General features: G+C 43.3%; 1 protein-coding gene across 1 annotated transcript in view; it reads left to right on the top strand.

Annotated features, from left to right (window-relative positions):
• The first annotated feature begins 285 nt into the window (after window positions 1-285).
• The window catches only part of LOC134041087 (zinc finger protein OZF-like), a 28,637-nt gene continuing 14,435 nt past the window's right edge, over window positions 286-14,487 (top strand). Inside the window, exon 1 of the mRNA XM_062445610.1 lies at window positions 286-561. Within this exon, the coding sequence (XP_062301594.1) occupies window positions 369-561 (193 nt within the window). The 5' untranslated portion in view covers window positions 286-368. The remainder of the gene's footprint in view (window positions 562-14,487) is intronic.

The following is a 14,487-nucleotide window of genomic DNA, read 5'->3' as shown; positions in this document are numbered from 1 at the left end:
AACCAGTTGGGCGACTTGAATGAGGTGTCACTTCATTTAGATTTGCTGAAGTTTCTTAAATCTACAAAAGCCCTATCATCTACATTCTACACGAACATGTGTCAGAGTTTAAATTTAACGGTACCCCTGAGAGAAGTTAGCAATTGGTTAAATATGTTATTGTTTGTATATTATGTTTTTTTGTTGTTAATGGGTTTATGTTTATTTACGTACTATATCAATACCTTTGTAATGATTTGTGATTTGCGATAACACCGGAACAGCTTGACTTGTTTACATCCGGTTAGAAAGAACGCGCATGAATAAGGAGAAAGCCAACTTCATCGAACCACAGTTTTGTAAATTATACGAGGTTTTTAACCACCAAAATGTCTCAACTAAATGTGTTCAGGAATTTTATCAATGAGCGATTAACAACTTCAGCTTTGGAGATATTCGCGGCCGCTGAAAAATTGTTTGCGGAGTTCGAAGAGGAGATTTCTCGTTCAAAGGAGAAGAGCACGCGACTGCAACGCTTGTTGGACATTGTTACTCAACCTGAGATCAAGCTTCACCGAACAGGTTCGATTAATAACTACAGTTGATTATAATCTGCTGTATCACTATTATATCTTGAATTATATATTTGGTCATACCCAGGTGTCGTGTAAAAATGTGGGTATTAAATCAAGGGCGTAGGTTCCCCCCGCCCCGCCATATATATATAAAAGTGTATATTGGGTTGAACAGGCAAACTTTATTAAAATATCTTAACATTTTTGTAACTTTGAACTGATTTAAACATAAAAATAGCGTTCTGTCCCATCACGATATTAATCGCAAATGCAATTAATCGTTCAGCCCTACTCCCAATGTCCAGGGCACTGCTTCCCTGACTTCTTTGAAGGTGACTGTTGCTCAAACTGACTGTTCCCTAAAGAGCAAAGAAAACTTAGCCTAGTCTGCACCTGCATGTTTTCATAATAATTCACTTAAAACAGGTAGACAATGTTTACACTGTCAGTCATGACAGTACACCTCAACACAGAATCAATTTTACTGATAGATTTAATACAAGCAAAAGTTACATGCTCTACTACACTAACAACTTTCAAAACATGTTTCCATTGTAGAATGGGTGGCGATGTAAGGCTAGCAGGTTTGCACTGTGTGGGTAGTTTTCCTACTAGCTAACTAACAACAACCTTCTTGATAACTATTTACTCTCTGGGTGGTGAAAAAACTTCTGATATCTCTCTTCTTTTTGGGTGACATTTACAAAGCACAAAAGGGTCAAAAATATCAATGCTGAGACCAAACAATACTAATATGAGGCTTTATTATTTCCTGGCGTATTTAGTAGCTTACCGTGTCAGACTACTGCCAGCTCTCTTTCTGCAAGTCACGATTCACAAAGTGTTTCTGACTGCCACTTCAGCCAATTAAATGACATAATCTTGTCTCGCAGACTCAAGGGGGCATTGGTTAACTTGGAAATGTATTTTTCACTTTTCTGGGTGACGAACATAGTATAGATAATATGAATGAGTTTTGCAAATATATTGTGCAATTTATTTTCTTCGAAAATGAACAAAATATTGGTGGGGACAAGTGTCTTTCCCAAACTTTGGTCGTGACTAGTCCCTATGGACCCGATGCAAACCTACGCGCTTGTATTAAATAGATAAAAGCAGAATGTAGTGGGAGTCCCGTTTTCTGGCGACTGAGTGGGTTACTAGTACAGACAACTGTGTGACTAGCTACTAGTTAGCTATCCGAGTGTCATCTACCAGATGAGAAGACCTTGAGCGAGAGGCAGTTAGAACCGAAACTGTACTGTACTGTAGCCAGTGGTACGTGACAGTAGTGATGTGTCGTTCGTGAACGATTCGTTCATTTTGAACGAATCATGAGTATGACTCGGGAGTAACGCGTAGTCTCAGAGAGTGATTCGTTCATTTTCTCATGGCCGAGATAAAAAAGTTTAAATAACAAAACCTGTAATTATCACTTGTGAACAAATCTCATTCACGTCTTACTATACTAAACCTAGAAGTCACGTGAATGGGGTAAAAAAATCTTTTCTGTTTCCTCTTCTGAGCCTATGCAGGTCACGTGAAAAATGATCCAAAGACTCGTACCCGGTGCAGCATCACAAGCAGGTGGCTGAGGGAAGGGACCAGGAACTCGCTGTTGTCTGTCAGATGCTGACAGCTCAAACCCCCCACACCACAGGGGATGTGTGGAGGAGGGACAGAGAGAGGAGAGCAGGGATAAGAGAATGCCTGGTGGGGTGTTCCATCAACGTCGATAAAGGATAAGCGAGACTTATTTCGCCAAGTCTCGCTTACTTCAGCGAGAGTTCCGTTCCATTAAAGTGGCTTATTCTAGTTCTAGCTACGTAACCAAGGCAACTTATACTTCGGAACTAGCCTGCTCTGTGTCAGGCTAAAAAGTCGAGCTAAACTAAAATGTGTTGCAAATAATCTCAAACAGGCAGAAACACAATGTCAAAAGACAGTGCCGTCGAGTAAATTCCTGCGTGCAAAGCACTTGGTTCGGAAACATAAGTGCAGACTTTTTGAAGTGCAGACATGAATTAATTTACGTGTTTACTTCATCTCCAAAGAATGTATGCCTATTAATTTAAATAAACAAGTTAAGAAATAATGTCACTTTAACGGTTTTCAAAAGCCAATTTTAATTTACATAAAATAAGACCTTAGAAACTAAGCAGAGCGTCTAGACAAGTTACAATCAATTATGGCGTATCCATACTTTGACAACCCTGTGGAGGTGAAGGTGCTCAGATTATACAAAGAGCGTTTATCCCACCAGCCCCAAGGGTCTTCAGAGACAGAAGTAATGCTTCCCTGACCAGTATATGTGGAAGAGGTACATGTTCAGCAGGCCCAGCATAGTTTATCTTGATCGATTTTATTGTCATTCTTAAAAAATATATACGTAGAAAAACACTTTAGCAACTCAATGAACGCTGAAAACCCCGGGGGCGCCGAAAGCCCCGGGCCCCGCACCCGAGGGGGCCCCCGATCTATGTATTTTTTTTTTCATAATTTCTCTTTGGCAACAAAACTTTGATTGTATCCATGGTAGACAATTTTACTAAATATATATAGGCCTACATTTTCCGAAACATTTTTGTCACCCCGATGCTGCTCGGAAAGTTAGAGCGCTTGCGGAGTTCTATTCGGAGGATCTGTCTAAGGACGATGATGTGGTTGACAAATGTGTTACATTTCGTAGGCTACTATGTACCGTGAGCTGAGCATGGAAAAACATTAACTAAACACACACAGCATCCTACCATTTCTCATTGACAACAACATGGACCGTGCTTTCCCCAACCTTGCCATTCTTTATCGTATTTACTTGACAATTCCGATAAGCAGTGCTAAGGCAGAGAGGACTTTCAGCCGTCTGAAATTAATAGAGTTTCTTGCGATCAAGCATGGGAGAGGAGCGGCTGTCCAACTTAGCGCTGCTGTGCATCGAGAGGGACATCGAGATTGACATTAACAAAGTAATCGCCAGATTTGCTAACGATAAGAACAGACAGATGATGATTTAACCCTTGTGTTATCTTCGGGTCGTTCTGACCCATCAGTCATTGTGACCCACCGTCGTATTGCGACAACTTTACCGCATACAAAAACAAAGTGAAGCATTTTCTTTTAACCGTTGGGCTGTCTCAGACCCCCCACATTGCGAAGGTTAAAAGAAAATTATTTTTATTTGGTTTTGTATTGGGTAAAATTGGGTAAACACAACGATGGTTCGTTATGAACCTTTGGGTCATGTGACCCGAAGGCAGCACGAGGGTTAAATAGGCAAGGACATTTGTTGTGGCCTATGTTTCATGTCTGCATAGCCTATATATTATAAGACAAAAGTTAAATAATGTGTAAACATGTGTGTACGCTATGAGTTTGCTGGTTTTGAATATCCCAATACATGTCAGTTCGGAAAAGAAAATGATTATAGTCTAATGGAATTTTAGTTCAATTGTAGCATGCCGGCTGTAGGTGGCATGCTACAATCGTGCGTGTAGCTCGACCCAAATTGTTGCTGAAAGAATTGTTATATAGGCCTATGTTTGTTTATTATAAGTTGTCACTGTTAGGATGATAGGCTAAGTAGTAGACAGTACTGTCTTTAACTTCATTTTAGGGGGCTTATGACCTCTTCGTTGAATTTGAATATAATGTATTTGGTAAATGGACAGATCATTAAACCCATTTTATGCATGGATTTGTGTAGGCCTACAGTATACTGTGTGTGAGAGATTCTAATGAATGCTGAATGCGAGCCTACTGGCCTACATTTGGTTCGCACATTATGGGCTATGATGACTGAACACATTTATTATTGGATAATATGTGCTGTTCACAATAGATGTTGCCATTGGTTACTTTTTATGGTTATATTTTATTGCACTGCAAAATATTAATAACAGGGGGCCCCCAAATCAGTTTCCGCCCCCCCTGAGACACAACCTTTGCTCTGCCCCTGGTAGGTAGGCCTACACTATGTAGTCTGCTGGAATCACACACAAGGAAGCAAACTCACTGTAGCCAAGCCTTGACCACTGTTTAGTCTGTCTGCATCTCTGTGTGTCTTTGCCACTTATTTGGCTCAACGAAGGCAGTCGCATTTTCTTTCCCTCTCCTCCCCCTGACCTTCCCTGCTTGCTTCCCTGCTTGCTTCCCTGCTTGGCTTCTATCGTATTGTCTAGTTATTCACGGAGAAATGCTCTGAAGTTTCAATCATTTGGATAGTTTTTGATGATATTACTCAAAATCAAATACTTCGGATAGAGCAAAGTGGATCGATTACAACCACAAAAAGGAACAACCTGAGAGGACTGAAGCCCAAGGAGAACAGAAGTATTTTGGGATGCTCTCCCAGACTGACCACAGGCAAGCAAGCTAAAGCTTGGTCCCTGTAGAACTATGGCTTGCAACGACTGCAAACAACTTACTCAGAGGATAGTCGAACTGGAGCTAAGAGTCAGAACCCTCTTAGATATCAGAGAGACCGAAGACTTTATAGATTCCATGCTACCTAGCCCGGAGGCTAAGCTACTGAGGATCACCAAGGATAAACAGCAAAAAAGCGAGGCAGAAACTCTTCCCGCATCACCTCTCCTCCTGTCACACTCAGAAACAGATTCAAACCACTGGGAACTCTCTCTCCCTCGTGTGTGGAATCCAAGGCGAAGAGGCACAGGAGTGCTAGCCACGCAGCTAACAAACATGAAGGGCCCAGATCGCCGACACACCATGATGGTAGCTACTACACACATGCAAATCCAAGGTCCTATCATTGCTAACCCAAATAAGATAAGAATTGGCTCCGCAGGTACTGATAAGGCAAACGTTAGAAATGCAAACACAACACCACATATGGCCACTATCTTGATTGGAGATGCCATGACGGCACATGTTAAACTGGCAAAGACAGAAAATATTTGTCTTAGCAACACATCTGTCGAGGAACTGTCGTCAGAGGTACAAACAATCCTCAACAATAAACCAAACAACCCTAAGATTATCATCCACACTGGCTCGTTTGATATCCTACACAAGAAAACTGGCACTGAGATACTTAAAAAACATTTCACCCAGCTACTGAACACACTCAACAGATATCAAGATGTATTCATCAGTGGCCCGATTGCATGCTTTCGCAGAGGAAAAAGAAGCCTTCAGTCGACTACTGTCTTTCAACACATGGTTGGCATCTGTCTGTTTGACACACAAACTGAGATTTATCGATAATTTCAATGTGTTCTGGAACTGTGCAGACCGTTTTCAAGCTGACGGACTCCACCCAAACCGTAGAGGATCTCGACTACTAACAGCAAACATCAGTCACGTGCTCCTGACCACAAATCAAGTTTCTCTCCCTATCTCTGTTGTGTCTAAGCTGACTGACGCATCCCAAACAACCTCCCATGGAACAGAACAGAACATTCAAACAGCCTCCTGCAAGGACATGGGCCCTGCCCCCCGGATGAATTCCCTTGTGATGGAACAGCTCAGTGAAATAGACTTTCCCAAAGAAAAGCTACACTAGGACAGCCACCATGCTATTTCATTAGACATACCGGTCATCATCACAAACAGAAAATGTCATGGTAAAATGCATGGTTACAAACCTGAAACTAGTGTTAGAAGTCACAGAACTATCCATATTCTTCCAACAGATTTATCTACCCCTGTTTTATCTGTTAATACCCCACAGATGAAACTGGCCCTTCTAAATGTTAGATCACTAAATAACAAAACATTTCTAGTTAATGATCTGGTCAAAGAAAACAACTTAGACTGCATCTGTCTAACAGAAACCTGGCTAAACAATGACACGGCAACAGCAACTTTGATAGAAGCGTGTCCGCCTGATTACAGCTTTCACCAAGTTTCAAGGACATAAAAAAAAGGTGGAGGACTCGCAGCTATTTTCTCCTCTAAACTGTTGTTCAAAATCACTGAGCTAGGTGACACATCATATGAATATCTTGCTATAGAGCTCAAAACCGAATCAATACTTTTTGTTATTATATATCGGCCACCCAAGCACTCGCCAATATTCATACAAGAATTCTCTGAACTATTATCACTGTGTCACTAGATATGACAAAGTAGTTTTAAACGGAGACTTAAATATCCAAGTACAGTCCCTGACAAAAGTCTTGTCACTTATCCATTTTGTAGAAACAACTATTTATAACCTGACTTTTAATTTATCAATTGGTTTTAGAAATGGCTCATATGAAAGCTAAAACCCTCCCAAATTATGTTTAATATACTAAAATAAATTTGCTTCACTGAAGAAAGATTGATCATTTAATGAACACAGGAAGGTCAGATTTTGGCAAGACAAAAGTTTTGTCGCCTACAGAAAGTAATGTGAAAATTAAACAAATAATTTACTTCAAATACAAAAATATGTTGCATAACATCAGTGAATTAAGTAGTGGTGCTGTGAGATCCATATTTAATATCTTGTATGACTTCCATTAGCTTGAAGAACTGCATCCATGCGGTTCGACAATAATTCATACAATTTATTGATGAAGTCATCAGGAATAGCAAAGAAAGCAGTCTCATATGCCTCCCAGAGTTCATCAAGATTCTTTGGTTGCGTCTTCCATGCTTCCTCTTTCATTCTACCCCAGACATGCTCAATGATGTTCATGTCTGGTGACTGGGCTGGCCAGTCCTGGAGCACCTTGATCTTCTTTGCCTTGAGGAGCTTTGATGTAGAGATGGAAGTATGCGATGGAGCACCATCCTGCTGCAAAATTTGACCCCCTTTTATGGTTGGGAATGTAAGATGTAGCTAATACTTCTTGATATTTTAGGCTATTGATATCAAATCGAATCAAATTTATTTGTATAGCCCTTTTTACACGCAAGCATGTCACAGAGGGATTCACATACGCCCATAGAACTGCCCCTCAACCAACCTAAACCCTCAAGGAAGACAAGGAAAAACTCAACAGGAGAAAAAATGGAAGAAACCTTGGGAGGAGCAATTCAGAGAGGGATCCCCTCCTCCAGAGACGGTTGGTGAGAGAGAGGAGCAGAACACAGGCAAAACATAGTCATACAGTGTCGATGGGTTTTGAAACACCAAAATCCATTGTTCAACTTTATAGATGTAGGACAGGACCGGGAGACTCGCGACCAGGTCCAGCGTTGGCCGACCGACGACCAGGCAGGTGCTGTCAACTCAAACCCCCCACACCACAAGGGATGTGTGTGGGGGGGACAGAGAGAGGAGAGCAGGGATTAGAGAATGCCAGGAGCAGCTAACAGTTACAGTCATAATAGAATGAGATCCCTACCGGTCAAGTGTGGACTGGTGCAGCAATTTAACAGAGCAAAAAAGGGGTATTTGATGCAGCCCCACACACCAAGACAGCGACAGCCCCCCTCGTTTGGAACATGAAATCTGTTCCAGGGGAAGAGAACTCTAAAATAAGTTATACTTACTAGAATAAGGATGGAAACAACCTGTCCCCCGTTGCCTCCAACTAGTAACATACTTACCTTTAACAGTCGTAGAATGTTTTTAACCTAATTTTAAATGTCAAAACAGTATCAGACTCCTTAATTGAGACAGGTCATTTGTTCCAGAGAAGAGGTGCTCTATATGAGAACGCCCTACCTCCAGCTGTTTTTTTTCTTAATTTTGGGAACCATCAGATAGCCGGCATCTTGAGATCTAAGTGTCCTTGCGGGGCAATAGGGTGCAAGGAGACCGGAGAGGTACAGTGGTGCCAATCCATGCAGAGATTTGTAGGTTAGTAGTAGAACTTTGAAGTCAGCTCTGGCTTGGATAGGGAGCCAGTGTAGAGAGAAGAGTAGATGTTATGTGATATTGCCTTCCACCCTGCAAATCTCTCGCACACCCCCATACTGGATGTAACCCCAGACCATGATTTTTCCCCCACCAAACTTAACAGTTTTCTGGGTGAATCTCGGATCCATGCGCGCTCCAGTAGGTCTCCTGCAATGTTTGCGGCGGCTGTGATGTAATTCAACCGAAGATTCATCTGAGAAAACTTTTCCAGCGTCCATCCTTTTAGCAGGCTGTGGGCCTTGGCAAATGCCACACGTTTTTTTAATTGCCTTTTGTTTAGTGCTGGTTTCTGGGCACTGATTCGACCATGGAGGCCATTTCGAGACAGAATTCTACAAACTGTCCTGGTTGACACGGGGACTTGAGGTGACCTGGCCTGGTGGAGCTCTGCTGCAATGAAAAGGGAGCTGGCCTTGGATTTTCGAGCCAACAAACGGTCCTCCCTAGCAGTTGTCTTGCGGGGTCTGCCGGACCTAGGCTTGTCAAAAACATCTCCAGTCTCTTCAAATCTTTTTTTAATTCTTTGTACTTGGCACTGAGACACATTGAAGGTGTCGGCCACCTCAGCAGTGGATCTGGTCTTCAGCCTCTTGATAATCAACACTTTGGTCTCAGAGTGAATCTTAGGCATGTTGTCAGAGGTCAAGTTGCAGTTGATGTGAAGGTCTGGTGTGCTGGGTTCTTTTTATACACACCCACTAATTGATTGATCAATTATTGATCACAGGTGAGGCTGTAATCTAGGATTGGGTGCATCATATGACAAGGCGACAAGACTTTTGTCTTGCCAAAATCTGACCTTTCTGTGTTCATTAAATGATCAATCTTTCTTCAGTGAAGCAAATTTATTTTAGTATATTAAACATAATTTGGGAGGGTTTTAGTTTTCATATGAGCCATTTCTAAAACCAATTGATTAATTAAAAGTGAGGTTATAAATAGTTGTTTCTACAAAATTGATAAGTGACAAGACTTTTGTGAGGGACTGTAAATAAAAAAGCAGACCCAAGAACTATTGAGCTCTTAAATCTCCTTGACAGTTTCAATCGAACTCAACACATAACAGACCCAACACACCGGCACGGAAACACACTAGATCTAGTGATAACAACTGGACCAAATATCAATAATATTTCAATAACTGATCTACCCCTCAGACCATAATTATATACTTTTTAACGTGGAAATTATCCTAACAAAAAAACAAAAAATTCTTAGTCCATAGAAGATATTTAGACGATACAGCTATGATGACATTTTCTGAACAATTTGCTCTATATGAGCCGACTAATCATGATTGCTCTCTGAATGAAATGGTAGAGAACCTCAATGATGCACTATTATCTGTGTTAGATTCAGTTGCACCACTGAAAACCAAAAAGAAGTCAGAATTAGAATCAGAATTCGGTTTATTCGCCATGTATGTTATACAAACACAGAATTTACTGTGGCAGGGAGGTGCAAAACACTAAACATATACAGATCTTAAATTAAGTAAAAGTACAAAAGTTTAACTATTTCTAAGAACTAAACAATCTAAGAATACAACAATTTAAATATAAAATAAAATATATATAAAAATAATGAGCAGCGTGAATGGTCAACAGTGCAATCGGATACTGAGATAAAGTGACTTATGCATACTGAATTGCCATTAGATGGCCTTATAATAGTTAAATAAGTGAATGAATGTCAATGGGAGTCCTTGGCCTTGTTGAAGAGGCCAGTAGCAGATGGAAAGAAACTGTTCTTATGTCGTGAGGTTTTGGTCCTGATGGACCGCAGCCTTCTGCCAGAGGGGAGTAGCTGGAACAGGGAGTGACCAGGGTGGGAGGGGTCGGCCACAATCTTCCTCGCACGCCTCAGGGTCCTCGAGGTGTGCAGGTCCTCGAGGGTAGGCAGATTGCAGACGATCACCTTCTCAGCAGTGCGGATGATACGCTGCAGTCTGCTCTTGTCCTTGGCAGTGGCAGCAGCGTACCAGACGGTGATGGAAGAGGTGAGGATGGACTCAATGATGGCTGTGTAGAAGTGCACCATCATTGTCTTTGGCAGGTTGAATTTCTTTTACATCCTCTGTTGTGCTTTTTTGGTGAGGGAGCTAATGTTCAATTCCCACTTGAGGTCCTGGGAAAGGATGGTGCCCAGGAAGCGGAAGGACTCCACAGTGTTGACTGGGGAGTCGCACAGGGTGATGGGGGTGAGTGGGGCTGTATTCTTCCTGAAGTCCACAACCATCTCCACTGTCTTAAAAGCATTGAGCTCCAAGTTGTTCTGGCTACACCAGGTCACCAGATTGTCAGCTTCCCACCTATAGTCAGACTCATCCCCGTCAGAGATGAGCCCAATGAGGGTGGTGTCGTCCGCAAACTTCAGAAGTTTGACAGACGGATGACTGGAGGTGCAGCTGTTCGTGTACAGGGAGAAGAGCAGAGGGGAAAGGACGCAGCCCTGAGGAGATCCGGTGCTGATGGACCGGGAGTCAGAGACTTGTGTTCCCAGCTTAACGCACTGCTTCCTGTCAGACAAGAAGTCTGTGATCCACCTGCAGGTGGAGTCGGGCACGTTCAGCTGGGAGAGCTTGTCCTGAAGCAGGGCAGGGATGATGGTGTTGAAGGCAGAGCTGAAGTCCACAAACAGGATCCTGGCATAGGATGCTGGGGAGTCCAGGTGCTGTAGGGTGAAGTGGAGGGCCATGTTAACGGCGTCATCCACAGATCTGTTGGCTCTGTAGGCAAACTGCAGTGGGTCCAGGAAAGGGTCTGTGATGGCTTTGAGGTGTGCCAGCACAAGGCGCTCAAAAGACTTCATTACCACAGAGGTCAGGGCGACGGGTCTGTAGTCATTGAGTCCTGTTGGCCTTGGCTTTTTGGGCACAGGGATGATGGTGGAGGACTTGAGACAGGCTGGCACATGGCATGTCTCCAGGGAGGTGTTAAAGATGTAGGTGAACACCGGAGACAGCTGGTCAGCGCAGTGCTTGAGGGTGGCAGGAGAGACAGAGTCCGGCCCAGCTGCTTTGCGGGGGTTCTGCCTCTTGAAAAGTCTGTTAACTTCACCCTCCTGAATGGAGAGATTTGTCACTGTAGAGGGGGTGAGGGAAGAGGCCCTGTGGGTGGGAAGGGGTAGTTCAGGGCAGTCCAAATCTTTCAAATCTACAGTAGAACTCATTCAGGTCGTTGGCCAGGCGGGAGTCGTTAGTGGAGTGGGGGGCTCTGGGCTTGTAGTTGGTGATCTGCCTGAGCCCTCTCCAGACAGAAGCAGAGTCGTTAGCAGAGAACTGACGCTTCAGTCTCTCTGAGTACAGTCGTTTAGCCTTTCTCACCGCCTTGCTAAACCTGTTCTTCGACTCCTTGAATCTGTCTCTATCCCCCCTCCGAAATGCTTCCTCCTTCTCTGACCTCAACCTTCTGAGCTCTGCTGAGAACCAGGGCTCGTTGTTGAAGTTCACCCTGGTGCGTGTTGGAATACAGCAGTCCTCACAGAAGCTGATGTATGATGTCACAGCCTCTGTGAGTTCATCCAGACTATTGGTAGCAGTCGTGAACATATCCCAGTCAGTACAGTCCAAGCACGCCCGCAGATCCTCCATAGCCTCACTGGTCCACTGTTTTGATGTCCTCACAACAGGTTTACAGAGCTTTAATTTCTGCCTGTATACAGGAATCAGATGGACCATGGTATGGTCGGAGTGACCCAGTGCTGCTCGGGGGACCGCATGGTATGCTTTGCTGATTGTAGAGTAGCAGTGATCCAAGGTGTTTCCTTCTCTGGTAGGGCATTTGATGAGCGTTCGTTTGGTGCGTACTTTGTGCACGTCTCCCTGGCTCTTAAATGTACACATACGCAAGGTGCAATACCGACAGAAATCATGGGGCAGTATACTATCCCTGCATCTCAGATGGAATACTACCATCCTCTGAAGTAAAGTATGTCAGAATAAATGAGAATAGCCAGTTACATCGTAGTATTATACACCACACACACTTTTCTTGCTATCCCTAAGTAGGTAAATTATAACATTTTATATTCTTACTATATATACAGGTGCATAATAGATTAGAATATCATCAAAAAGTTTATTTATTCCAGTAATTCGATTCAAAAAGTGAAACTATAGATTCATTACACACAGACTGATATTTCAAGTGTTTATTCTTTTAATTTTGATGATTATAACTGACAGCTAATGAAAACCCAAAATTCAGTATCTCAGAAAATTTGAATATTGTGAAAAAGTTCAATATTGAAGACTCATGGTGTCACACTCTAACCAGCTAATTAACTCAAAACACCTGCAAAGGTTTCCTGAGCCTTTAAATGGTCTCTCAGTTTGGTTCAGTAGGCTACACAATCACAATAATGGAGACCCTTAAATGTACGCATACGCAAGGTGCAATACCGACAGAAATCGTGGGCCAGTATACTATCCCTGCATCTCAGATGGAATGCTACCATCAACCTACCCAGACGCTCCCATGTCACCCAGCTCTTCATCTCCCTCCACTGGCTACCCATCACAGCCCGCATCAGATTCAAGACCCTGGTACTGACCTTCTGAGCGGTGAACGGGACTGCACCTGCCTACATCCAGTCTCTTCTCCAGCCTTACACCCCTACCCGCCACCTACGGTCTTCTTCTGACAACCGTCTGGTGGCCCCACCTCTCAAGAGCGCCCGCTCCCAACCCAAGCTCTTCTCCTGTCTGGCCTCCCAATGGGGGAATCATGTCCCCACCTCCATCAGAGACACTGACTGTCTCCCCACCTTCAAGAAAAGGCTAAAGACGCACTTGTTTCGGGAGTACACCAGCATCTTCCAAAGATTTGTTGGATCAGATGTTAGCTTAAAAGCATCTGCTAAAAGAATAAATGTAAATGTACCATCCTCTGAAGTAAAAATAGACAGTTACATAGTAGTATTATACACCAAGCACACTTCTTGCTATTCCTAATCCGAAACCCTTCATGCAGTGGAAGAGGTGTCAACCACAGGGACTGACGTGGAAATTGACACCATACTGTTGAAACAATGAAGATGGGTATGATTATAGATTTATCTGATTGAAAATTTAACTTTTTTTCACCCCTTTTAGTATTCTTTTATATTACTGGAAACCATATGTTGACTTATTATAGTTGAGCTTAGTATTATTACTACTAAACGATAGAGGATATTGAGCCTGACTGAGATCTGGGTGACAGAGGCTGAGGAGTGAGGGAGAAGGCCACCTGGAGGCAGGCATCGTCCTTCGCAGGCAGAGGCCTGAGCTAGAAGTCAAGATCCGCTGTTTTTGGCCCCACGCCTAGAATCTTATCTGTGGCCGCCTGTACAAGGTCAGCACTAGCCCTAAGTAGGGAGGATTTACAACGAGCCTCATTATGTAAGTAATGTGCTGCACGAGGGACGGCGTAGTAGGCTCTACTGACTGTAGTGTAGCAGTGTTCCAGAGTGTTCTCTTCTCTGGTTGGGCATTTGATGAATTGCAGGGCTCTAGAGTGCGACCAATTTGGTCGCATATGCGACCAAAATTTGTACGGGTGCGACTAAAAATTTTACTAGGTCGCACCGGTGCACCTAACCTCCTCGCATCCGCTGCCTCTCCAGGAACGAAGCGTTTGTTTCTTCTTTGACGGAACTCGCACTCATGGTTGGATCATATCGTGGTCTAAACTAATCAGAGACAGAGATGGGGCGGGTCTTTGCCTCTGATTGGCTGTGGTCCAGATATTCCTGTAGGCCTACACTGCTCCGTGCTGTGTGATTGAAATTACGACCTGAGCACCAGAGAATCAGTTATGGCAGACCTGGGCATTGTACGGCCCGCGGGCCACAACCGGCCCACAGGCTGTTCCAATCCGGCCCGCGTGAGGTAAATCAAAAATTAAAAATAAATAAATGTGTTGAGCGGTTGTAAATATGTAGTCCTGAAACACTTGTGATCAGGCAATTTACTTATGTGCGCTTGCGCAGCCTCACCGACAGGAGAGTTAGGTGGTTAGCCCTCGAAAATGAAAAACGAAAGGTTGATACAGAATGTAGAGTTTTTAACAAGACATGGACTTCTAAGTATCTGTTTACTGAGGTCAAAGTCAAAGCTGTGTTCTTAGTTTTGGAGAA

Source organism: Osmerus eperlanus, chromosome 1, assembly GCF_963692335.1.
Source record: "Osmerus eperlanus chromosome 1, fOsmEpe2.1, whole genome shotgun sequence".
Taxonomy (NCBI): Eukaryota; Metazoa; Chordata; class Actinopteri; order Osmeriformes; family Osmeridae; genus Osmerus; species Osmerus eperlanus.
This window is presented reverse-complemented; position numbering and strand designations above follow the sequence as displayed.